This window comes from Centropristis striata, chromosome 18 (genome assembly GCF_030273125.1).
Source record: "Centropristis striata isolate RG_2023a ecotype Rhode Island chromosome 18, C.striata_1.0, whole genome shotgun sequence".
NCBI classification, from domain to species: Eukaryota; Metazoa; Chordata; class Actinopteri; order Perciformes; family Serranidae; genus Centropristis; species Centropristis striata.
This window is the reverse complement of record NC_081534.1, coordinates 5886618-5912086: the sequence shown is the minus strand read 5'-3', so window position 1 is coordinate 5912086 and position 25469 is coordinate 5886618. Positions and strand designations below refer to the sequence as shown.

General features: G+C 39.6%; 1 protein-coding gene across 1 annotated transcript; it reads right to left on the bottom strand.

The window, feature by feature from the left end:
• Window positions 1–42: 42 nt before the first annotated feature.
• Window positions 43–23447, bottom strand: mfsd2b (MFSD2 lysolipid transporter B, sphingolipid). Its single transcript, XM_059357061.1, has 15 exons — window positions 23209–23447; window positions 22314–22676; window positions 17123–17248; window positions 16885–17009; window positions 10586–10709; window positions 8460–8538; window positions 8133–8314; window positions 6515–6605; window positions 5360–5481; window positions 4766–4849; window positions 3583–3666; window positions 3323–3432; window positions 2059–2202; window positions 1641–1817; window positions 43–378 (listed from the first exon to the last, which is right to left on the bottom strand). Exons 2-15 carry the CDS (start codon window positions 22656–22658, stop codon window positions 330–332), a joined length of 1842 nt encoding a protein of 613 aa, XP_059213044.1. The 5' UTR covers window positions 22659–22676; window positions 23209–23447; the 3' UTR covers window positions 43–329.
• Between the last annotated feature and the right edge of the window lie 2022 nt (window positions 23448–25469).

The window sequence follows — 25469 nt, the reverse complement described above, 5'->3', positions numbered from 1 at the left end:
CACATATTTATTTGGTCTACCAACCAGCCTCTACAACATTTATTCATTCCATATCATCAGCCCTCAGTAATCATATATCATAAATAAATAACAAGTGTTGTAGAGCTAAACACAGCAAATAATGATATACATTCATTTATATAAATTAGGTAATCTTATTATATATTTATATATCCAAGATGACTGTACAGTACATGTGAAAATGAAACAAAAATGTTTACATTAAAACAATTTAACTATTTATCAGTGTAATATACACTAATGAAGAACCTTCCAGCAGCGTTACTGGAATACGTGGCTTTGTGAATTCACTTCAGTCAAGATCCAGATCACACATTACTCAAATCTTCCATTGTTCTGGAGCCGATGCTTTGTTTCCTGTGGGAGACAGTGATGTGTCACATTAATAGCAGTGGTGGAAAGTAACTAAGTACATTTAATCAAAATGTTAATATTTTTGAATTATTTAAAAAATGTCAAAATATTTTTTAACTATATTGTGAATGTAAGTAAAAAGAAGAATAGCAATACATTAACAATATAGATTTTTAAAAATACAATAATTTATTTTTAACATAGTTACACATATATATTTTATAATATTAAAATATTGTATAATATTGTACTTTTTACTTCACTACAGTTATTGGTTAATTTTTTTGAATTAGATTTTACATCCAAAACATATAATTGCCTAAAAATGTGTGTTGTCATACATATATATATATATATATATATATAGATATAGATATAGATATAGATATAGATATATACATATATATACATATACATACATATATATTTAACTTGACCAAAATGTGATATTTACTTAATATATGCAAATGTTTCAATAATAATTATCCCATAATATAATAATACAACATAACACTGACAAGGTACATTCTGCATAATACTTTGGTTACATTCTGTACTTGATCTAAAAGTATTATTTTTTGTACAGGACCTCAAAGTGAGTCTTCAACAATGGTAATAAAATATTTTTACATTGGGTGTACTTCAACCACTGGTCAATATTAAATTAAATGAATAGCATTTTATAGCATCATTGGCATAATGGCAGAGCTGATCATTTAATAGGAGGGAAGTAATGGCAACATTTCTCATAACATAACAATAATGTCCTCAATAGGGAATTAATCATGATTAAATGTTCATATTTATTTGATGTGATCGCTTTAACTGGGCATGTCTAAAAGTGTTTTTAATTTTGTAACATGAAATGGACACAGAGAGGAGACAACCAGCCATATAAATAAATTAAAGGGGGGGCTCCACCAATTTAGAAGAGCAATTCCATAAAATATTTCTATATATTTCCTATAATGCAATTCATCGATACAGTTTATTAGGCTGTTACTGCCTCAAAAGGGCCTTTTTTTTCAAATACACAGTTTGTAATGCAGGTTTTCAGTTAAATCTTGAACGTTCAAAAGGAAAATTAAAGAAAATAACCCTTATGATGTCATCTGCTATTTGTTCACACTTTAAACTTTGTATGTACAGGCTTAATAGAACTTGCCATGATGAGTGCACTGAATTCATTGTGTAAAAACACTAGAGTGCCCTTTAAAAGACTGAAAAGTTTTTCTCTCAGGTGTGCAATCATGACTTTTGCTCACCGTAGCTCATCCAGGCAGAGTCTGTTTCTGAGCCGCACGTCTTCGCTGATAGGATAGAGCAGGAGGATCATTAACCCGGTAACAATGAAGGCCACTGGGGCAGCACCAATCAACAGCTTCAGGGTGTACACTACAGGAGCAGGCTGCTTGCAGGCGCCGGTGTCGTACCCTGCAAACCTACACACACACACACACACATACAGAGATCCAATTTAAACACAGGTTACAGAAAATCGACATCCAGTCTGACTCTGCATTACTGCAAATGAGCAGACTCCACACCTTTCACATAATGAATCATACATCAGGTCTGGGGTTAATGCATTTCCGCAAGGTATCATGACATGCTTAGAGCAGATACAGACCATAATGGAGTGCACACATTAATGGTGCACATATGATAGTAATGCAGACTCACTCCAGGCAGAGGGTGGACACTCCCAGGGAGATTCCCGCAGCAAACTTGGTGAAAAAGACGTAGAATGAGTAGAAGATGGCCTCATGGCCTTTAGAGTAGGGGTTGGCCAGTCTGAAGTCATCCACCACATCTGGCAGCATTGACCTGAATTGAACACACACACATTCAGAGTTTAATTTACACCAATCTGTGTTTGTTTTGTGAGCTCCTTTGTCTTCAATTTTGCAAGGACATGGTTGAATGTGAAGCTGATGCCTGTCCAAGACCTCCCTCCCACTCCTACTTTAATCATCTTATACAAGATGGTAGCAGCTGATGATGTGAGGTCTACTTATAGCCCTCTGATAAACCGGTGGGCTAAAATTACAGAGCTAATAACACGATTAGATGATGAGCAGCGGGCGGTGCCACGGGGCTCGGCCCACAGACAGGATAAACAATTGGCCCCTTCCAAAATAAACATGCCCCCGTGGGAGGCCCCTGTAATTTGGGGTTTGAGGGAGGGGAGAAGAGATGAGTGAGGAGCTTTGGCCATAGAAACGGCTGGAAAACAAACACAGAGAAGAAGAGAGCTTTACCTCTGGTGGTGTATTGGCTCTGTGATGGTATAGAGGATTTATAGTAGACGCTGCCTCTAATTTATTAATAACGACATCACTTTCATGACCGTGACATGACCCGGGAAAATAGACAGGACGCTCCAGGCACCGAGTCGCCACTAACAGCAGGTTGGTGCACTATTGTGGCTTGACTAATGACGCTTTGCATCAAATCAAAGGCAACTAAGGGAGCAGCACAACCACTGCACAGACCTATAGTAGGACAATATGAGAGGCTTAGTGGATTAAGAATATTTTAGGGATATAAATTCATATTGTACGGATATAGAGCCAGACTATTATATGGATATAAATTCATATTGTAAGGATATAAAGTAATCTGTAACATATTTCTTTTAATCCTCTTCATTCTTTTAATCCTCAATGTTCAGGGTCTCCCAGAGGGACACCCTGAACAGTCCCAAATAGGGTACATTTAAATATCAGTGTCTTTAAACTGGTAGAGGAAACTTAGGAACACAAGAAGAAGAAACTCTGGAGAGTGGCAGTTTGTTTTTTTTACAAACAAAACCAGCAGGAGGGCTGCTTTTTATGTGTTTGTTTTCTCCTTTTCTTTTGTGAAATATATCTCAATTGTCAGAAATAAAATGTGAAAAGTGATGATCCCAAAGTGAAGTGTGATTTGAAGTGCTCTGAAGTCTTACCATGGCAGCAGGAGCGAGGCAGCCACGCTGAGCCCAGAGGAGACGGCCACCACGTAGGCCACCACAACATTGGGGATGAAGACCAGCATCATGGTGAAGGGCATGATCCACTAGATAGAGGGAAAGAGGGATTAAAAAACAGTCTTATAGACGAGGATGCCACATTACCAGTTTTGTCCACAAGATGGCACAAACATCAAAGTGCAATAGTCAGCATTAAGCATCACTCTGGCAAACCAAAATAAAAACAGTATACTCACTGTGATACCGCAAAAAGCTGCCGTCTTCTTCCCAAACCTCTGCAGAAACCATTGCCACAGCGGGATGCTTATCACTGCAGAAACCTGGGTAAACATGGGCGAGCGGATAATGTGTGACGCATGTGTGGACAGAATTGTTTTTGAATGCAACTCAGATTTAGTAAGAAATAAATCATGACAACGATAAGCATCATTGTAAGTGTGTGCAAACATGCAATGAGTTTTCTTGAACTAAATGAAATATTCATGACATAAACATCACTGATTCGTGTAAAACAGCTGCTGTGGCTGCAGCAAAGGTCCGTGTTATATTGTCACAACATATGCAAAGTGCTCAAGTTTTTTTTAAATCATCTCCTTAATATTTAGGCCACTTCATCACATTTTCTCCCTGGAAGTAACTACCTTTTTTCTACTAAAAGGCCACTTCATTCCATTTTCTCTATTTAAAGGTTTTGTAAAGGAGACTTTATCACAATTTCTTAATTTGCAGCCACCTTTCGAGGCCACTTCAACACATTTTCCCTACTGGAAGGCCACCCGAAAGGTCACTTCATCACGTTTTCTTTATTTAATGATGTCGTGGAGGAAACTTTAGCACGATTTTTACCATATGCAGCAACTCTTGTGGGCACTTCACTACATTTCATCTACTAGAGGGCCACCCTAAAGGTTACATCATTTCATTTTCACTATTTAATGGCACTGTACAGGAAACTTTATCACAAATTTTCTACATTTTCCCTATTTAATGGTGTCCTACAGGGCAATTTATCACGATTTTTCCATTGGCAACCACCCTAGAGGGCATTTCAACACATTTTCCCTACCAGAAGGCCACTCTAAAAATCAGTTCATTGAGTTTTCTCCACTGGAAGAGCACCCTAAAGGTCACTTTATTACCTTTTTCTTTATTAAATGCCACCTTAGAGGAGACTTTATCACAATTTCTCCATTTGTGGCCACCCTAGAGGGCTCTTCAACATGTTTTCCCTACTAGAGCGGCATCCTAGAGGGCGCTTCATCACATTTTATCTACCACGGGGCATGCATTAGGGCACCTTTACATTGATTTTTTCATGTACTGGTCAACAGGAGATTCTGAAAAGTACCTGGTATTTTACAAACAAGTTGCATGTTCTATCTTTGTGAGGGGGAATCAAGAGATAGAAGCTTTACTCACCAGGATGGTCAGCACTATATTCTGGAAGTGATCCCTCAGATCGGCAGCGTAAGTGCAGAAGAGGACGAAGTTGCTCTGTACCAGCTGCAGAAATCAGAGATCAAACATTCAGATATTCAGTCTTGTCTTGTCTACTCAGCACTGTCGCTGGGCGCTCAGCTTGCTGCGCTGAGTGCCAAATGAAGTGACTGGAGAAGCTGCTGACGGTGTTTTGCAGTGATTTATTCCCACTCCGCGCTCACATGGATGACAACTGACACCTCAGCTGAGATGAGAAGGCGAAAATATACAGAAATAGATCCAATGCAAAAGTTGGAATCGTCTGCAATAATTTAAACAGCCTAAACCCCAGGTGTCAAAACTGAAGCATCAACCTACAAGTGACAGACAAACAGCAAGAATGTGCTGCGCTGCTATAACTCTCTAGAGACTTAAAACATGCTTCAAACCAGGAGCTTTCAGTAAGTGCTCTTCTGCATTGATCAAATCAACATCGAGCGCCACAATTCTTCTGCGTTGTCAGGATCCAGATCCATTTACTGTAACGTTGTGTGTCGTGTCTGAGAAGTGCTTTATAAATACATTTGCTTTTACCTGAATGGCGACAGTGATGAAGAGGAATGAGGCGGTTAGCGTGAGGTATGGCCCGTGTCTCATCACCAGGATGAAGCCCTGATGGAACGGGATCTGCTTCTCTGTCCTTGGGGCGTACGGATCTGAAACAGTTACATTGTGGAATAAGAATATGCAGCATATCGAATAACATGCAGTAAGAAAAAGGCAGTCCTGGAACTGCCCCTGCATTGCAGTGGATGCTGTCTGTCATTTATAATAGAGATCAGAGAGTGAGAGCTAACACTGGCAGATTCCCAAGTAGTTCAATGACAATCTCACTGTGTAGGAAAAGTACAAAAGATGTAGAGGAGGAAAATAGAACAGCAAACGTTGCAGTTATGTAGTCTGAGATCATTAAGCCAAAGGGCTGCCTTAAGGCTATTAATTTCATCATTAACTACACTGATTTGAATCTAAAATCTGATAGTTGAATAGCTCCTTAGGGCTGCAATTAGTGCTTATTTCTATCATTTATTATGTGTTTGCTTTTGTTAATTTATCATTAAGTCGGTAAAATGCTGAAAAACTGTAAAAAATCACAACTTCCTAGAGGCTATGGTGATAATTCCAGATCTTATTTTTATCTTACCAACAGTCCACAGCCAACAGATATTCAATTTACAGTGCTATAAAAATGGGAAATGTAAAAAAATAAAATGTCACATTTGAGAAGCAAGTTACTTTGCTTGATAAATGATTTAAAGGGGCACTTAAGCAATTTAGTATTGCACTTCAAAAAAGCTGGTCAAAATCAAAGACTGCTTTAAAGGTGCTATAGTGGAGTAATGGCTTCCGGAGCAGGAGTGTTTAGAGGGGCTGCCTGGAATGGCATCAGCCTCCCCTGAAATATGAAGCCAAATCATTATTAGTGGGTCGCCAAGCTGAGTGTGAGTACACGTTGTTAGCTCTGTCAGCACTGTTGCCGTTGTAACACTGTTAATGCTAACACCGCTGTCCCAATACACAGTGGCAGATTGATACAGCCAGTCCCAGTCAATCAAACTCTGGTGAGAGCCATGTGGAGGCAATCTCAGATCAGACTGAATTTAATTAATGTGAATCAGTTAATTATTACAGTTGTTGACACTTTTATTTGTCAATCAACTACTTGTTTCAACAAAATAAAAGTCTCACCATCCCTCTCTTTGACTCCCAGGAACATCACCACGGTGCAGATGAGAAACACTCCTCCAATCACACCAGCAGCTATCATGTACACCTCCTTCTGCAGAGAGAAAGAACACACATGTAGCAACATGAATCCATCTCTTCTCACACTCTTCTCACAATAGACATCTGTTCTATTCTGAGCCTTTTCTCAATCTTTAATTCATAATGTTCTCAACTGACTAAAAAATTTAAACGCTATACATCCATGTCTGAGATTGTCACAGTAGGTGTCGGTTTAACTGGAGATACATGTACATGGTCGCCCATAAAGTTGGAATAATTAAGTTATTTGTGGTTTCATTTTCATTGTGATGTGTTTGGAAGAGATTGATTAATAAAAATTTGAGAAGATATACACTTTATCTGTCAAGAATAAATCCCAGTGTCACAATCATTTCATGGAAAGAGGTAAAAAATATTTTATTACAACTTTATGCGCGACTGTGTATATATTTTTCACAGTTTTTCCCATTATAACACTTATCAGTGTGTGATTTATTCCCTGTGACTTTCTGTGTTGTTTTCCACATCAGTTAAAAGGCAAACTCCGCCACGGGCATTTCACTGTACAAATACAAGCATAAACAGGGGAAAACCTCAAGTACATCTGAATCCCAAAATACAACCTTCACCGTTTAATGCTGTACCCCAACAGGAACTGCTCTGCCTCAAACAACCTCTGTTTGTTTGCTATTTTTCCATGTGGCTCAGCCCCGCGGTTCATTATTATTTATGCACATCAAACACTCCCTGTTTCCGAAGCCAGACCTAGTTTGCCCAGACGGTGTGCCACCCTCACCAGCAACCACGGAGGAATTTAGCGGGTGGCTGCAGAGGGTTTGGCGTGGTGAGGTGGGTCACCCCGATAGGGTTCACCCAAAATCCATTGGAAAAGAAGCATTTGAAGCCCAAATAGCTGCGGTGAAACCGAAATCCAACGCAGGACAGTTTGGACTCGTTTTATCTTTACAAAAAGTCCCATGATGGATGCACAGCAGCGGTCGTGTTTATTCACAGCTCTGCAAACTGAAAACGTGCATGTGAAAGTGTCTTTTCCCTCCAACTTTGAGCTAAGATGCAGCCCCGTGAAGAAAAAGACTAATAACTCCAACATATTGAATCTGGAGTGCTTTGTTCCAAATGGGTGGGATATAAATAGGCCTAATGACTTACAGACTGTGGAGACCCCTGGATGTGGGGGCCACAGTTTGGAGCCTGATGCGAGGGAGGGGACTTTGTGGTCATGAGAGGGGATCCGGCTCAGGATGTTGGGTTCAGATATCAAACAGTGGCGTCTCCTTTCAATCCCATGGGTTACAGGGGTTAAAACATGAAGCCATTTTGGATGTCAGAACCTGTAGACAGTCTGTAAATATGGACCACATTTTGAACAATCCCTCCTTTTCATTCAGCTGCTTTTTTCGACCCCCGGATATTTAACGTAAGTAAACCACCTTGAGCAAACACCGCAGCTCTAAGTTAAGTGAGAATCCTGATGACAGTCCGAGTTATTTTCAAACCAACTCTGTGGCCTACTTTGAGCACACCTGGGCTCCTGGTTTGGCACAGCTGAGACACTTACTGAGTGTGACAGGTAGTCCTGGGAGCGCACCAGGCTCTTGACGATCTCTGCCCCGCTGCTGTTGCCAAGGTAACTGGCAGACATGTTGTGAGGTGGGCAGTGCTTCAGTGTGTGAGCGCTGGCCACTATCTGGCCCTGGATGGCAGCGCCCACAAGTGTCCCCAGCACCTCCATTGTCATTCCTGGCATCACAAAAGAAAAGATCCAGCTATCAGCTCCAGCACTTCAAAGTCATTCATACATTCTTAATTTGAACTAGTGCAAAAAAACCCTGAAAGATTAATTCAGCATCGCAGGCACTGCTTTTTGCATATTAAAGGAGCTTACGGTAAGCAGTGGCTGAGTCTCTCTCCTTCTGGTCCGTGCTCAGGAACATGGTGAGAGCAGAATAAGGCACGTGGAAGCACTGCAATGAAGCAGAAAGACACAGTCATGGCTCGGGTAAAAAATAAATACAAGTCTGGTATAGCAGCTGTTGTTGGAGAAAGCTAATGCATTTTGAGTTTTAATTTTATTTCTTAGCCTGGCAGCATTGTTCTAGACCAAAGTATCTTAGCAACTATTCAATGGACTGCAATGATATTTTGCACAAACATTCATGGTCCCAACATGATGAATCCTAATGTCTAATTTTACAAAATGACTCCACTACTATAATGTACTTAAAGTATCAAAATAAAAGTGCTTTTTATGCAGACTGACCCCACTCAGATTATTTTTTATATATTGCAAATATAGTATTGGATTATTATTTTTGATGCATTTATGTAAGCAGTGTTTGAATTTTGTAAAGGTAGGGCTCATTTTAACTACTTAATGTACTGTTGGTTTTAAAAAATTAAAAAAAAGTCTAATCACTTTAAAATGATCATATTTTTTATGTTAAATCTGAAAAGTAGCTAAAGCTGTCAGCTAAATGAAGTGGAGTAAAAGTACAATATTAGCCTCAAAATGTAGTGGAGTAGAAGTAAAAAGTTACATAAAATGGAAATACTAGAGACAAATTCATGTTCCCTTCAGAACGATTGTTGTCACCTTGGTCATTCCTTATTTTTTCAGCTAGTGCTATCATCAGGTCAAAATTTGGATTTGTCCAATACTTTAGTTCAGTTGCAGACTCAGACTCATGCAGTTAAAGTTTCCTAGCATGTAGGCCAGCCTATAGCACTGCATCATGTGTTCTCCCTTTAAGGGCACCCTAGAGGGCACTTCATCACGTTCTACCTTCCATTAGAAGCACCCAAGTATGCAGTATTGAGTTAACAGTAACTTCATTTGTTAGCATGTTTGCATGCTAGCTTTCATTTAGCTCAGCTAGCACAGCTTCCCACTTTTTTTAGTCCTGTTTGCATCTAACGTTTGACTCACAATCGACCGGGAACACCCAAGATATCTTTAGATGTCTTTTATCTACAAGTTCCTGTGAAAATGCAAACACTGTAAATATATCAAAAGCAATCTTTGCAGTTTCCATGTCGGCCAACCTCAGCTCTGTTTTCTCCTTCCTCACCACCTCTCCCAGAGAATAGGCGAGCAGACCGAGTCCTCCTTCACTTTGTAATTTACACAAGGGCTCAGTCAGCACTGCGGAAGCCACGACCAAAATAAACGCGGCCGTGAAAGGATTTTCTTTAGCCACTGGTTCTATACAGCATGTCATTTATGGGGCCTTTACTGGATGCAAACATTTATAGAATTGAACCTGCTTAACTGTCTGCTGCAAATGGAAGTGAGAACTAATAAATCTGATAGCAGCCCATTATTACATAAACAGATGATGTATTGCTTTCTAACCTCTGTTTACAGACTGTGACCCTCTGAATGATACCAGCTGGCCCTTTCCAGCTTATTTCACACAAACACACGTCCAGAGACAATGAAGAAATGCTAAAAGTGGTAACCAGCATTTACCCAGCAAGAGGTTCCTGGCAGAACTGACCATATACTTATCAAGTAGTTAGAATGACATGCCATTACAGCTCGCCGCAGTGTGGCTGCAGCGGTCTACACGCTCTGTAGCACATGTTATATGGGTTACCCCAGAGCAAAGCAGAGCAGAGCAGAGCAAGAGAGAGATGAATGGTCTGGGCCATAATAACAAAAGGCAACCTAAATAACTACACTTCCTCTTTGAGGTGAGGTATTCAAGAGATCTGGGCTCTAATCTGCTGCATGTCTCACAAATCAAAGTGTAAATCCAACCAGAGTTGTCTGAATCTGGCATGAGATAACTATAATCATTTCCACTTTGTTGTTTGCAGTGTTTGCAGCATTTTATCTATATGTTATGTAATGTGTCATCTGCAGACTATGAGCTGCATCAATCAGAGCTTTTACCTCCCCCCGTCCCACTTGATGTGTCTCTAGCTCTGCGTGTGAAGTCCTGCTGAGTGATCTGAAGCATGCCATGTCTTAAACATCAAATGTACTGCTGAAAGAGCATTTGTACTTACAGTGATGAGGGTTTGGTAGAGGCAGTAGAAGCCTAGGTACCAGATGAACCTGCCGCTGATGAAAGGAGGAACGAACCAGAGGTAGAAGTAGGACACCATCAGAAACGGAGTGCAACCCACCATCCTAAAGAACACAAACATATGGCAGGAGAGATTTAACACTGAAACCAATCCAAAGCAAATATGTCAAATCATTTTTTCAAATACAATTATCCTAATAAAGCTTACATTTGACTAAAAGACACTCTAAGGAGTCAGCTGTTAATTTTGAATAACAATTGCCCCTTGTTAATACTAGCACTAGCGTTAACTGATGATATAGCATCATTCCAGCTCCCAATCTGTTCTGCGCATGCATTGGTTGCAAAAAAACAAAGCAATGACAGATATACAGCAAGGAAAATTGCACAGTGATTGTGCTCAGGGGGGGCCAGTGGGCTTCATAGTGCTCCGAGATGCACACCAAGGTTGGGATAAGTTCCTTTGATGTTCACGAAACATGGTGGGATCATCTCTCATCTTAAAGAAAATTTTAAACATTTTGGGGAATTTTTTACACAACAGGAAGTCAGCCATCTTGGAGTTTTGTGTATACATTTCCGAACATGGACCTTAGAATGCACAAACACCCACAAAACCTTGCAGCAATGTTGAAATTGGTAATTTTCCGATTTGATAATGCAATTGCGCTTGGGTGTGACACCTTGGCTCTATAGCGCCCTGTAATTACTTTTAACCTATAAATGCGTTTCTGACGCCCTGGGTATATATTTCAAACCTTACTAAACTTGGCCCACACATCAAAACCTTTCAACAATGTGAGACCAAATAGTCCTTGGGTTCATGCATGTTTAGTGGGCTCCATTGCACCCCCTAATGTGTCCAAGGCCATACTCTCATTCAGTTTTTCATGTATTTTATGCAAACTTTTTCAAATTCCTCGTGGAGGGTTTATTAAATTTGGTTAAAATTTGGTTGGTATAATCCTTGCAGTTTGCAGCTTTAATTACAGCTCATAATTTGTTTTAAGCAATTACGCTTCTAAGCTATCTCCAAACAGCCATCATCACCATTTTAAGCTATCAGAGTAGGGATGACAGTGGTTGTGTTATGTAATATTCATAGAAGTGCAGTGTTAAAATCAGGCCATATTTCTGACAGATTACAGTGAGGCTAAGCTGACTGCTAAATGATTATGTTGTTGTAAGTATGATAGGAATCTGTCCTGGGAGGGACTGCCAGCAGGGAAATACCACAATATTTCAAAACCACATAGCATATAAAGACCAACACACACACACACACACACACACACACACACACACACACACACACATACACGAATATGCAGTACACTCTCAAGCAAACACAGCATGAAGCAATTCTGCTGTGTTGTGCTTTTCTCAGAACTTGGAGTGATACAGTTTGTGGGCCATGTATAATTCATAGGTAAACAACTGGTATGTGTCATTATGGTTACAGTGAACAGCTGTGTGTTTGGAAATAAAGCGAAACGGGGCGGATTATTGATGATCAACAGAATGACTCGTCTGCAAACACCATTATATCATCTGACCTTTTGTTCTTTATTTTAAAAGTATAATATGTCCAACATATACACATTAAAAAATGACTAGTCCTATGTTAAATATGTTGTTACGTTATGTATTACATTATCCTAAATGTTTCAAACCCACAGAATTTTAATCAACTCTATTTTCATCGCTCGGCATTAGTGTCTTATCCCCTTTTGCACATGCATCAGCGATATGGTTGTCTGCCAGAAGCTGTCGTAAATGTACTTTTTATCCAGTTTTAAGCCTTATTTTAATGATGGTTTTTTTGGTCTTGGATGCTTTTATATATATTGTAACTGGATTAATGCTTGTAGTCATTGGATTTCTGGATCTTAAGTTATCAGAGATACAAGCTGAGCAACATTAGCTGCAGCTTAACTTGGAACCTCTATGCTGGCACACTAAACAACACCAGAAAACAGATTTGTTTTAATGAGAAACTGCTTCATCAAGTGTTTTACTGTTTTGTTTAAACAGGTATATTTTTTTTTTGGAGAGGGAAACACCTCTGCAGATAACTTGGCTCCTCTTGAACAATGAACATGAAATTCAATTTAACCGAGAAGAGCTGACTATAATGATGGCACTGCTCCATCTTTTGTTATTGTTCTGATTGACTAATCCTGAGTGGTAGAAATTGATATTTTGCACATTTAAAGGGTAAATGGACTTTGTTTGTTTTATTGTGTAGAGCCTGAAACAGCTGTAACACCAGCACATCTGCAGGTAAAAAGTGGACTAATGGAATTTTGGTGAGTGTGACAAAACCTGCAGGGGATCTGACCTCTGACCTGCTCTGCACCAGGAGTTATAAACAGAGAAAGTGGGAGAAAGAGGTAGAGAGAGGCAGGGAATGGTCATTTCTAGCATCGTCCAGCCCGCCCACCTCACTCTCCTCCTGATTGTTTTCTCAAACAAAGGCGGTTGACAACGCTGGTGCTGCAGTATTGACCGCTTGGTCATGGGAGCGATGAAAGGGCCCCGGGGTCGATGAATGGGACAGTTAGAATGTTCCTGCAAGATGACTGTGTTCAGGGGGAGAGGCAACAAAGGCGCACGGGCCAAACACATATTTTCTCACACATCAGGCATGCATGAATGCACATTCAGACCTGTCCCAATAATTTGCACAGTCTTAATTAAGGCAGGACAGGTTGATAGGAAGCTGGCACTGAGAGTTTTCTCCTCTCTGACTTGTTCAGGACACTTGCAGCATGTTAATTAGATGGTGTGCAGTGGAACAGAGAGGATTTAGAAGAGGATGAGAGGATACGTTCTTGGCTTGGAAAGTAGATTTACTCATGAGCATGTACAGTACGTGCAAAGATTATAACAGCGGTTTTAGTCAATCAATCAAATAATGTAACATAATGATGATGTATAATGATGTATAATGACACATCAGTCACTGGCGTCAAGTAAGTAGTAGTGTGTTTTAAATGTGAAGTGGGTTAACAACTTAATTCTATGGAGTCTTGGGCTATTTTGTCCATTTTTGAATTCTTTTCATGTCCTTGTAAGTCATTTTGTGTCTTTTTTGGTCATTTTGTGTCTTTTTTTAGTCATTTTGTGTCTTTTGGTGTCTTTTTTGGCATTTTGTGTCTTTTTTTGGTCATTTTGTGTCTTTTTTTAGTCCTTTAGTCCAACATAAAATGTGATTTTGAATCTTTTTTTTACTTTCAAAACACTATCATGCTCAATAAAGAATTTTAAATGTTGCAAATGTGCATTAATTTCAGAGTACACTGAGATATTAAACTGCATCATTTTCAATTAAATTCTGGAAAAGTTGGTGTGTTCTAAAACTTTTGACCGGTAGTGTATATATATATATATATATATATATGTATATATATGTGTATATATATATATATATATATATATATATATACACATACTATTTTTTTGTTAATGTCTTATCAGCCAATCACACGGCAGCAACTCAGTGCATTTAGGCAGGTATACATGGTGAAGACGACCTGCTGAAGTTCAAAGTGGGCATCAAAATGGGGAAGAAAGGTGATTTAAGTAACTTTGAACGCGGCATAGTTGCTGGTGGCAGACTGGTCAGACTGGTCTGAGTATTTCACAAATGATCCGAAAAAGAGAAAATATCCATTGAGCGGCAGTTCTCTGGGCTAAAATGCCTTGTTGATGCCATCCAAGGTTTGCAGAAACCATCGCTGAACGCAAAACATGTCCAACCCAACTGTAGTAGGTATCATTTATTTCACCTAATAAAGTGGCCTGTGAGTGTATATGTGACAATCAGAGTCTGGGCTGGGACTGCCTGCCTGCCGACAGTGCTTACTAACAGTGTTAATGCAGGGTAGCTCAAACTCACCGGGGCAGTCTTACACTTCTGCACGATAACGTCTTGTAGCCGTGGGTCAGGATGGCGTCATCAGTGCTAACCAGAGTTGCCATCATGCCAACTTTGAAAAGCAACTAACTTTAGGGACTTTTTCAAACCATCAGGAAAAAAGTAATAAATGTATTAATGAAATGATTGATGTTTGTAGAGGCTCTGTTTACAGCACACACAGAGGGAGTGTTATTTCATTCTCTGCCATCACTCCACTGTGACTTTACATAGTTTGATTCCATATTATTGTTCTAAATGTTTTACTACTGCTATATTTTACTTGTAGTAGAATATTTTTACAGTTTTATTTGTACACTATTTAAGTTAAAATTGATATACCATCACTGTTACCTTGTGTTTCTCTATTGAAGACAGTCTTTAATGAGGAAAAACGGTTGTACTTGCCATGGGGATTGTGCATTACTACTATCACAAAATAATAAACAGTGCAGCACCCAAGAGGGCGTTCTAGGCCAAATGACTCCATCCTAAAGAACTCAAAGATAGAAATCACTTTATGTCTGGCTGTGGATGCGACAGCCAGAGGGGGAAAACACTTCCTGCTGGATGGGCAGAGGGACTTTCCAAACAAAAACTGAGGGAGTGTCTTGCAATCTCATCACAAATACTGATGAACACACATTTAAAATACCCTTATATACCACACAAAGTATTCACATGGGCTCACACACATTAGCAAGAACACACACACAAACCTACAGCTTCCCGTGGGTAATCAAAGCTGATTTAACAGCCATCAGCATCTGTCTGCTATTGAGTGTGGCTGGCTGGCCACAGTGGACTTGGTCCCCCTCCAGCTCTGTCAGTTTGTGTGTAATCTATGGTTTATAATGCAGTAGGCATTAGATACTGAAAGTGTAATTACAGTAAGTCTCACGCTACTGTGTTTAAAAGACACACACACACACACACATACACACACACACACACACACACACACACACACACATAACTGTTTATAAAATCATTTTTGCAAAAGGGGATTAATGGAAATGGTGGTAATAGCTTCATATAATCCACAATCATAGAGCTACGAAATAAAACTGCACTGAAAGGCTGTGAGCAACATCTTGCAAACAAATAAAAAAGACAGCTGGATGATGCCCAAATGTGAAATGAGGTGTTACATAAAGGTAATAAAATGTCAACGAGGAGCGCAGTGGCAACATGATTAATGAAAGAATGCCCGTGAACTTCCTTGTCTTTTGTTGTCTGGCCTCAATAGGCAGAAAGCAGCCCACACCCTTGAAGAATACAGTAAGTAAAGCTCATCAGAGGGAGCGTCGGGAACAGTGTAATTAAAGCACAAAGGCTATTTATTTAGCTCAATCCTCAGGTGAGAGGCTCAAGCCTGGGAATTATTTCAAAACTATCCGAAACTGGAGCACATGGTTTGTTTTTGTTTAGATTTCGCACAAACATTAACATTATGCCATAATTATGTCTGAGAGAGTGGGAGCAGACCCAAACAAGTTTCATAATCTGTCGACAAATTGCAGTCCTTCACACAAGCTTATCTGTATGTCAACAGCAGCACTCTACCGTGTGTTACGCAACTATTTTACCTAAAAATAGCAGCTTCAGAATCATTTTAATGCAACAATGACTTATAATAGAGAGAATAATGCCTCTGTCATTCTCACTCGCATACGAACTGCAGCAATAAGTGGCTTTATGGCGCTAACACACCATCAGCAATGTCACTGATTTTGGTGTAACAGGATCATACCTTTCTGTTATATTTCAAAATAAAATGCTGCAGACAGACGTTAAGCTGGTCTTCTTGCTGTTAGACTACTAGGTAATATTAGCTGCCTTATTATGTCTTGTGTTGCTTTTTGTTTGATGTTAGCAAAGTCAATGACTAGTTTTTGATCATAAGTAATGCAACCATGCATGCATACAGCTGTCCACATTTACAACAGCAGTGTAGAAAATTAACTGCATTGCACAAATGTAGAAGCACTTGATCACAAAGAATTGCATTTATACGTAATGTTGCCTCAGCTATGGACAGGAGGATCAATTTTGCAGGTTTTTTAGTTTAGATAAATACATTTATTTATAATTCTTTTATTCCGTTGTTAACATTTTCTGGTCTTATGGGCTGCTTTGTGGTTGAATAGAATTGTGTGAATTATTTTCACTTGTTAGCTGAATGATAATTTCTCATATTTTCTTTTCTGTTCATATCTTGAAAACTATACTTTTGTGCCAATAAAAAATAGAAATGTAGAAATGTAACAAGTTAAAGGAGTAAGAAAAAAAAGAAAAATACAGGACTGGGTTTGAGAAATAATTAGGAGTTTCCTTCATAGTGTGAACAGGGAGCTCACCAGGGCATGAGTCTGCCAATCTTGGTCCATCTGCTCTTTGTAATTAAGAACCCAACAATAGGGTCCGTCAATGCTCCCCAGGCTTTACCGATGAACAGCACCATGGAGGCCTGGAAGGCGTTGATCTGCAGAGCAGAACAGGAGCAGACTGGAGTTAGAAACCACATGCAGGTTTACATATTTTCACATACAGGAGTGGCACACACTTTCTCATTCTCTTTGTCCCCAAACACATTACCTGAGCCACATCAAGCAGGTAGATTTGCAGGAAGAAGGCTGTGGCGCTGGCAGCTACCTCCTTGGGTGCGCCGCCGATGGCAAAACACAGCTTACTGCATAATGTCAACTTCAGGCCCAGCTCTGTCTGTGGGGACAAAGGTGACAAGGGAGAGGAAAAGTGAGTTAATAGGATAATGATGGCCTTGCAGGGCAGGCTGCTAATGAGCAAATTAACTTTTCTCCACTGCCAGCATTCTGATGAAAACTCTCATCACATGGGAACAGAAAATAAAGGAAGCCAACCACTGAAAACTGCTTACTTTTGAAGTTTAAGCAAACTATAACATTAACTATAACTGCTGTCAGCATTGTTATGCATTTATGATATGATGAACACAAAATACTTGCAAGTCATATTGTGTATGCATTTATGGCTCATATTTTATCAGAAATATTCCTGGAATACGATGTCAAAAATATAAATACTGGATGTGTCACTTTGTTAGCCAATATGCATGGATGATTCAGTTACAACATGACTGTAAGTAACTGAAACTGTTTCTGTTTCTGAAGTATTTCAACTGAAAGCCAACCAACTAAACTTATTTTTATTCTGATGACCAAGCAAATTCCTGCCTAATCTTTGGACTACTTCCCAGACACACCAACGTGTAGCAAGGTGTGTCATTCAAATAAATTAAGCCATTATGAGAACAGACTAATGAGTCATAAATATTGAACCATTCATAGACTGAATCCTTTCAATTCTATTTCAGGTGCTCCTAAAATAACATTCCTTCTCATCTTTATGTCGCAATAATTCAGTCATTCAGTGGAATGCAAGGAAAAGTAGTACGTCACTCTGCTATGATCTACTATCTACTATGATGTATGTATGTGGGGGATGAGTAGACGGTCATCTGTTTTTTCATGACATCCTCTCCCTTAAAAAAACCCACAAATACTTTCACAATGACAACCTTAAAGAGACAACTCAGATTTTTTCAAGTGGGGTTGTATGGAATCAGTGTGTTACCTTCAGTAAATAATGGTTGGTGTGGTCGATCTGTTAGTTTGTTTGTGTTACTGTGTGACTTTGGTGCTTTAAAGGTTTAGTTCAGATTTACCACACAACAACACAAACAAGCAACCCAATCGAGGCAGCGGTAGACCAGCAACTATTTACTAAGTATAAGTACTCTTGTTAAGTACAATTTTGAGGTACTTGTACTTCACTTAGTATTTTAACTTTTTAAAAGCTACTTAATACTTCTACTCTACTACATCTCAGAGAGAAATACTGTACTTTTGCTAGACTACAGTTATTTTAGAGCTTTAATTACTATGTTTAATATCCTGTATCAATACTCTACGTTTGCAAATAGGTTATAATATATTAATAAAGGTTATGCCATCCAGTAAAAGTAATTAAAATTAGCTCCACTTTTACAAGCCGCAAGTTTACACATGAATGCATCAATAATAACAAATTCAATAATGTAGTATATATATGACTCTAAAATGGCTCATTATGTATAATGGATACTTTTACTTTGGGTATATTTTGCTCATACTTTTGCTTGATAATACATTGAATACAGGACTTTAAAGCAGAGAAAATATTCTAAATTTAGCATACACTTAAACTGATAATGATTTGTTTTAGATGGGCCTTTTTTTAGGTACCTTAGATGCATGCCTGCCTGTGTAATGACTGTCATTGACTGTAGGTAATACACTGATTATGGATAAGTACCTCCAAAAATCATCATCCAAACCATCCCTTTAAATCATTAATCTTCCTGTATCTTCGCTTCCTACATGACAAATTACCCTGGCAGACAAGAGAGATGTTGTATATATGAATATGTGTGTGTGTGATAAATAGATAGAGGATCTAAAGTAGACCCCCCTGCCAGCTGTTTGCATTGTGGTCTATCGGCGCAGACAGTGAGACTCGGAGCCTGAGAAACCCACCAAGTCATCCACAGCTCCGTTTCCCCTCACCGAGCACTGCCAAAACCATCAGGCACGTGACAGCGTGTGTGTATCTGTGTGAGTGCGTGTGTGTGCAGCAAGAGGAGTGAGCTTTCATCTTCACACATGAATAAGACGAGACACCACAGTCTAGGGAGCCCAATATTTACGACTGTCTCCGGGGTTTTGCACAACCTTTGCCTGTTCCTTCTTCTGTGTAACCTCTGGTGTCACACACACACACACACACACACACGCACACAAAACAGTGTCACTCCACTTCCAGTGGCCCAGGCTTGGCCCACAGCTACTCCCCTCAGAGCTTTATGAAAGAGGGAAATCACCAAAGTAACCACAGCCACGACCGCCACACTGTTATTATCCGGCTCACGTTTTCTCTTCCTGCTTTTTTCGCCCCATCAAAACATGGAAGGGTTCGGGAACGACAATTACCAGGATGGAGGTGTGTAATTATTCAATCGCAATACAAGCGGGTCAGAGGTAAGTAAAGGCTGCGCGGCGGTTCCGACTTAAAAACTCTCTCTTCTTCCACTCTCACTGCAATTACCCCTAATTGGAGAGAAAAATTAAAGTCTTTGGTGTCTGGAGAATGCTTCTTAACTGATGATGTGCAAAAATACTTCGTGCACCCAGCACTACTCTCATTCTTTTCCTCCAAACACTCAATCTTTCATTACTGAGTTCTTATCATCAAAGAGGATAAACAGGATATCCCTTTTACTGTTGTCTGGATGCACAAACAACAGCACGCACACACATTACATACACAGAAACCCTAGCTGAGACTAACAGGAGCATCTGCAAAGTTCAGACTGTCAACAAGCAAGGGACAAGGACAGATAAGACTAATCTCTAAAGTTAATGAATCCTTAACCGTTAGAGGGAAAACAATTTAAAGTGTCTGATTTAAATCAGGATTGAGGATAATTCTAGTGCAAAGAAAGAAGAGAAGAAAAAAAGCCTCTCGAACCAGCTAAGCTTCAGCATATTGTGTTAAGAAAATGTGTACGCTGAATGGTTGCGTGGTAGTTAAGCTGGTAAAATGGATCCATAAAGCAGTTTACTAGATGTTTATTCAGTGAAGGATTTTCTGACAATTCTGGGTATCAGGGTCAAAGCACAGATTCTATGTACGAGTTGACAACAGTGGCTTTGTGCCGTCAATTCAGATTATGGATTATGGGTGTGAAAAAGTTGATTATGTCATTGATGGAAGCCGTTAAAATGTCAACATTCTCTGGCTAAACTCACAGCGGATCAATGCAAAAATATTTGGAGATGGATAGAATTTAAAGCCAGTCATTTAAAAAATGCTCCACATGCTGTCAGAGTGACAACGCTCTGTACTGTTGTGATGGATCGAGAGGCTCTTCATGTGGAATTTGCTGTGGCAGTTCTCTGACCATTCATCCATCATTTGGTCTCATTCACAAAGGGAGAAACCACTTTCATCTATTTTGTCCCACATAGTCACCCTTATTTGACTTTTCTCATACATACAACTTAAAAATTCCTTTTGTGGTCCAGGGCTTTAAGTGAGACATGCAAGTTCTGTTTAAATTAACATAGTTTTCCAGTGGTTTTCATTAAAATGAAAGAAATTAATAGCATTTTTATAGCTTTTCCAACATGCATTGTGTGTCATTTTTCTTTTAACTACTTCATATGTCACTTCAGTCCCTACTTTGTTCCAGCTCTGATCCAAAAGTGGCTTGAGGAGCAGCTACATCTGTAAAGGTGGATTACTGAATGGGCCAACCAGGAATAGGCTCAGGGGCCCAAAGTGTCAGGGGCCCCCCTGGCCTTCACCCAGAAAATGTCACTCAAAGAGAAAAGTACCAACAAGTCAGTCAAAATGACCACAAAGAAACATAAAACGACTACAAAGAGACTAAAATAATTATGAAGAGATGAAGAACAGCTGCAAAGAGACTCACTATGAAAAGAGGTACAACAACCACAAAGAGACAAAAAGAAAAATATACACATTATGACCTCAAAGACATACAAAATTATGTTGAGGAGACACCAAATGAGCACAAAAAGAAAAACCTTAAAGACACACAGAATGAGCACAAATGACAGAAAATTACCAAAACAATAGCAGAGGTAGATGTTGAAGAAGTGGTGGGACATTGTGTGTGTCTGTGCCCAGGGAACCATTGTTTCATGATCCACCCAAATAAATAATACAGGGCGAATAAAAAATGACTCTTTACACAGAGAAGCTAGTTAAATGTCCATCCAAATTTAGCACAAATTAATTTCCAGAAAATATACTCAAAAAAAATGCAAATGAATGTGCCAGATTCCATCCTTGACCCTTATGTGAATATAAATTCTGCGGCCCACATCAATAAAGGTCTGCCGTCACTGGGTAAACTACCTTTCCAAAGATATGTTGATAGTAAAATCTAAATCTCAGGTGTCAAATCTAAGTCAAAATAAAAACAGTGCAGATTAGATGGCGGTTTGGCAGAGAGGAGACAGTTGCAGAACAGGTTAGATGGAATGATGTCACCCTGTTTCACGAGCAACCTGAGTCAATGTAGAAAAACAGCAAAAAGAGTGACTAACTGCCGTGGCATTGCATTACGACACGATTAGAAACACTGTCTGTATAATATGGTTTCTACCTAAATAAAGGGGCAATGCACCATGTCTTTCATTTCCTTTTTTCTTAGTTTTACAGCCTGTCGGGCATGTCAAATACAAACACACACAAGCTTGCTTCTAGCACTCAAATGGCAATCACCTATGTAGCTCTCATAAAGCTACATAACAAAAGATAAAACAAAAAAAATGACGGGAAAGTTAACACAGTCTTCACTGTATTCCTTTCTACTGTCTTGCTTCCTATTATGGCTGTGATTACAGCTGTCTTCATCACTTATATCCACTGATCAGGCAAAAGAAAGCAATCACCCCGCAGGTCATCATATCAATGGGAACAACCTTTTTCAAATGAAAACAATCAACTTCGAGGCATTGAAGGATTACAGTCCACAGGGAAACAATGCAGCTGATTAATCAGAAAAAGATAATCCACTAAGGAGATCACACTTTCCATCTTTTTTCCCTCTCCATCCAATCAAACTGAGCCATAAACAAACTATGAGATTGGAAACACTCACTACAGCAAGAGTGTGATTTGAAATAGTGCCATTACATGTGATAAAACAAAAGAAAGCAGCAAAAACAGGTGATCTTACCTGCTGAGGAGTTTTGGGAAACAGCGGTTCAGTGGGTTTGATGAGCTTCCCTGCAGAGCCCTGCGCTCCCTTCTCTCCCTTGGTCATGGCTGAGAGACTGTGTGTGAGGCGACAGCCGTACCTCTGCGACTGTGTGTGTGAGGGAGTGCTGAAGTGAGTGTGACTGTGACTCCTCGTGTGTGAGAGAGTGCGAGGAGCCTGCCACTGGGTGGTGTGTGTCAGAGGGTGAAACTGGCTGTGACTCTGACTCCGGGTGTGTGAGTGGTGCACATGAGTGACGGCTCCGGAGGCTGGGAGCTCCTCCTGCTCCTCTGTGACATTAACTCTGCCGCTTTCTGCCGCCATTCACATGCTGTTGTTGCTCTGGAATGAGGCCAGGATGAGAAGGGCAAAGTCAGACAGGGCATACATATGCAAAAAAAGAAAAACACACACACACACACACACACACACACACACACACACGCTCAGTGACAGGCATGTACTGCAACATACAAGCACAATGATGCAGACACATAAACACAAAAAGATTTGCACAAAAACACATAAATGGGACAAAAGCAGAGTTGAATATGCAAGGAATGTAACAAGACAGCACGCACAAACACACACACACACACACACACACACACACACACACATGCTCGCACCAGCTTGAACAGCATTCCAAACATGTAGCCTATTAAAAGTCAAATGTCATTCAGGTTAACATCATCTGCTGCATTTGGCAGCTTGCACGCTGACTGTGAGTGAGAAACAAAACGCGACGCTGTCCCGTGCAGGAGTGTTGTCTGCCCTCATCTTACTATTACTGTTAGTGCATCCATAAACAGCCACTCTGCACACCTGATAAGATCCGTAAAGAATAAAGGAGAAAACACATTCACCGTCTTACCCCGTGTTGAAGGAAAACGCAGCCGGTGCTGTCAGCGGTTGTAGTTTTGCCCGTGAGTTAGTTTTCAGTGCGGTGATCTGCCAGTCAGCCAGACATGCAGGATGAGAAGGAGACTGCGGAGGATGGAGATGGTCTGCGCGTCTCCACTCTCGCTTGTTTTCAGTCTGCAGTGACGGAGCTGCGCCCTGCAGCGGCCGTCACGGTGCATGACACTAAGCGGATTGCATGTATGTAGGCTATGCATGTGTGTGTGTGTGTGTGTGTGTGTGTGTGTGTGTGTGTGTGTGTGTGTGTGTGTGCATCTGTGAGGGGATTATGGCACTCAATAGTTTGACCCCAGTAGTATCAACCCAGTAGTGTGTGTTTTAGATAGGATGCACATGCAAAAAATACTGTCGTTTCTATACAATTTTATAGAGATTTATGTAGTGTTTTACATATACATATACTATTATTATGTGATAAATAATCCTACAATGCGGCTATAATATTCTATACTGTTATTTTAATATTTCATATTTTATTAGTTGTGATTTTTTAAACATTTGGTGCAGTACTGTATGCAGTTATAGACCATATATAACATTAATAATGAAGACAAAATAATAATTCCAAGGTAAATAAATAAAAGAACAAGATTTAAATATAATAATAATAATACTAATAATAAACTGTAGGCAGATGAATACAATTCTTCACCTGATATGAGATAGGCATCAATACTGTTTTTCTTTTCTTTGTATTTGTTTTAAAGACATATTTGGTATGAAAAGCATCCAGGCTTGGTGATAAATTTGTTTTCTAAACACTCACCTGTCTCATGTGATTATATCTTTGAGTGTATCATTATTATTTCAGCGCTGTTAACATTCCAGTCATGTATGTCAGATCAAATGAAGTGGTGTGGTGCAATGCTGGAATGTCTAAAATGCAGTTTGGTTTCATATCCGTCATGCAGAATTACCTGTGTGATTCTTTGGAAAAGATGAGCGTGTGAAAAGAGATGTGCGTGTGAAAAGAACTCAACAAGGAAGCGCTCAAGCATCTAACTACATATTTCCCAGACTCATCATCATCATCATCATCATCGTCATCATTACCATATAATCATCGTGATCCTTATGGCGTACACTTCAATCCTGAATAAATGGCAGGCAATGTATTCTCATGAATGATTGCTATTATATCTTCCAAAATCTGACTGTTCAATTTTACATCGTAAACGGTCTCACAGTGGCTGTTATACACATGGTTATGAAACAGAACTACTTGGTTAGGTTTAGGCACCAAAACAACTTGGTTAAGGTTAGAAAGTATAATAATAATTTAAGTAGGTGACATAGAATGTAGCATATGGACATACGAAAGTCATTTACGAGTTAACTTGAAGTAGCAATGTTGAATTTTGTTGGTTGGGTCACAAACACTGTTCTTCTGGGTCAAAGTCCCATGTTCATTTTAACCTATACGGACTTTGTTAGTCTTTATACTTACTCACTGATAATCCGTGGCTCAAAATGACGTGGGTCATCTACGAATTATAGTCCAATACTTTTCATAGGTACAACAACATGCACTGAATGAGAACAGCCTGGCTCTGGCTACTAGACTGAAAATACCTCAAAATATCCCTGTAACCTCAATGATATCATCAGGGATATTTCTTCAAATTTTTTTGAAAGCCACAGAAGACATCATGCCTCTGATTCAGTGGTTGAGGTATCATCGTCATGATCAGTAAACTGAGCTGAATGTAGAAACACAGTCCAGTACCTGTCAGCTGACCCTGAACAATGTCTTTACTAAGACCTTATAATGATTTGCAGTGTCTACTTTTTATTGTAAGATGAATATTTTGTTAAATTCAGAGACCCGAAGTTCTATGAAATCAAATCATTTTTTTAAATCCACGAAATTAAGTTCACCTCCCAGAAAAGAGAGTAAGCCCTTCTACACATTTCTGTCTGGTTGGAGAATGAGATCGACAAATACTTGTAATGCTTTTTTATAGGCCATTTTCAGTCTGTGACCTATGATATATTGAGAGCCTTTCATTTTCCCACAAAGTACTTTCATAAGCATCTCATTTAATGCGAGATGCTTACTCTCCACAGTAAGCCTCTCCTCAGAGCATGACAACAAACATGTCATGGAGACCTCGGCTTGTGAACCCAGACCTCTCCATAAATTCCAAGCATGCAAACCCCTCAACCAAAACCACATTATTGACAATGAAAAAGGCAGCGCTGCAGAAAAGCCAG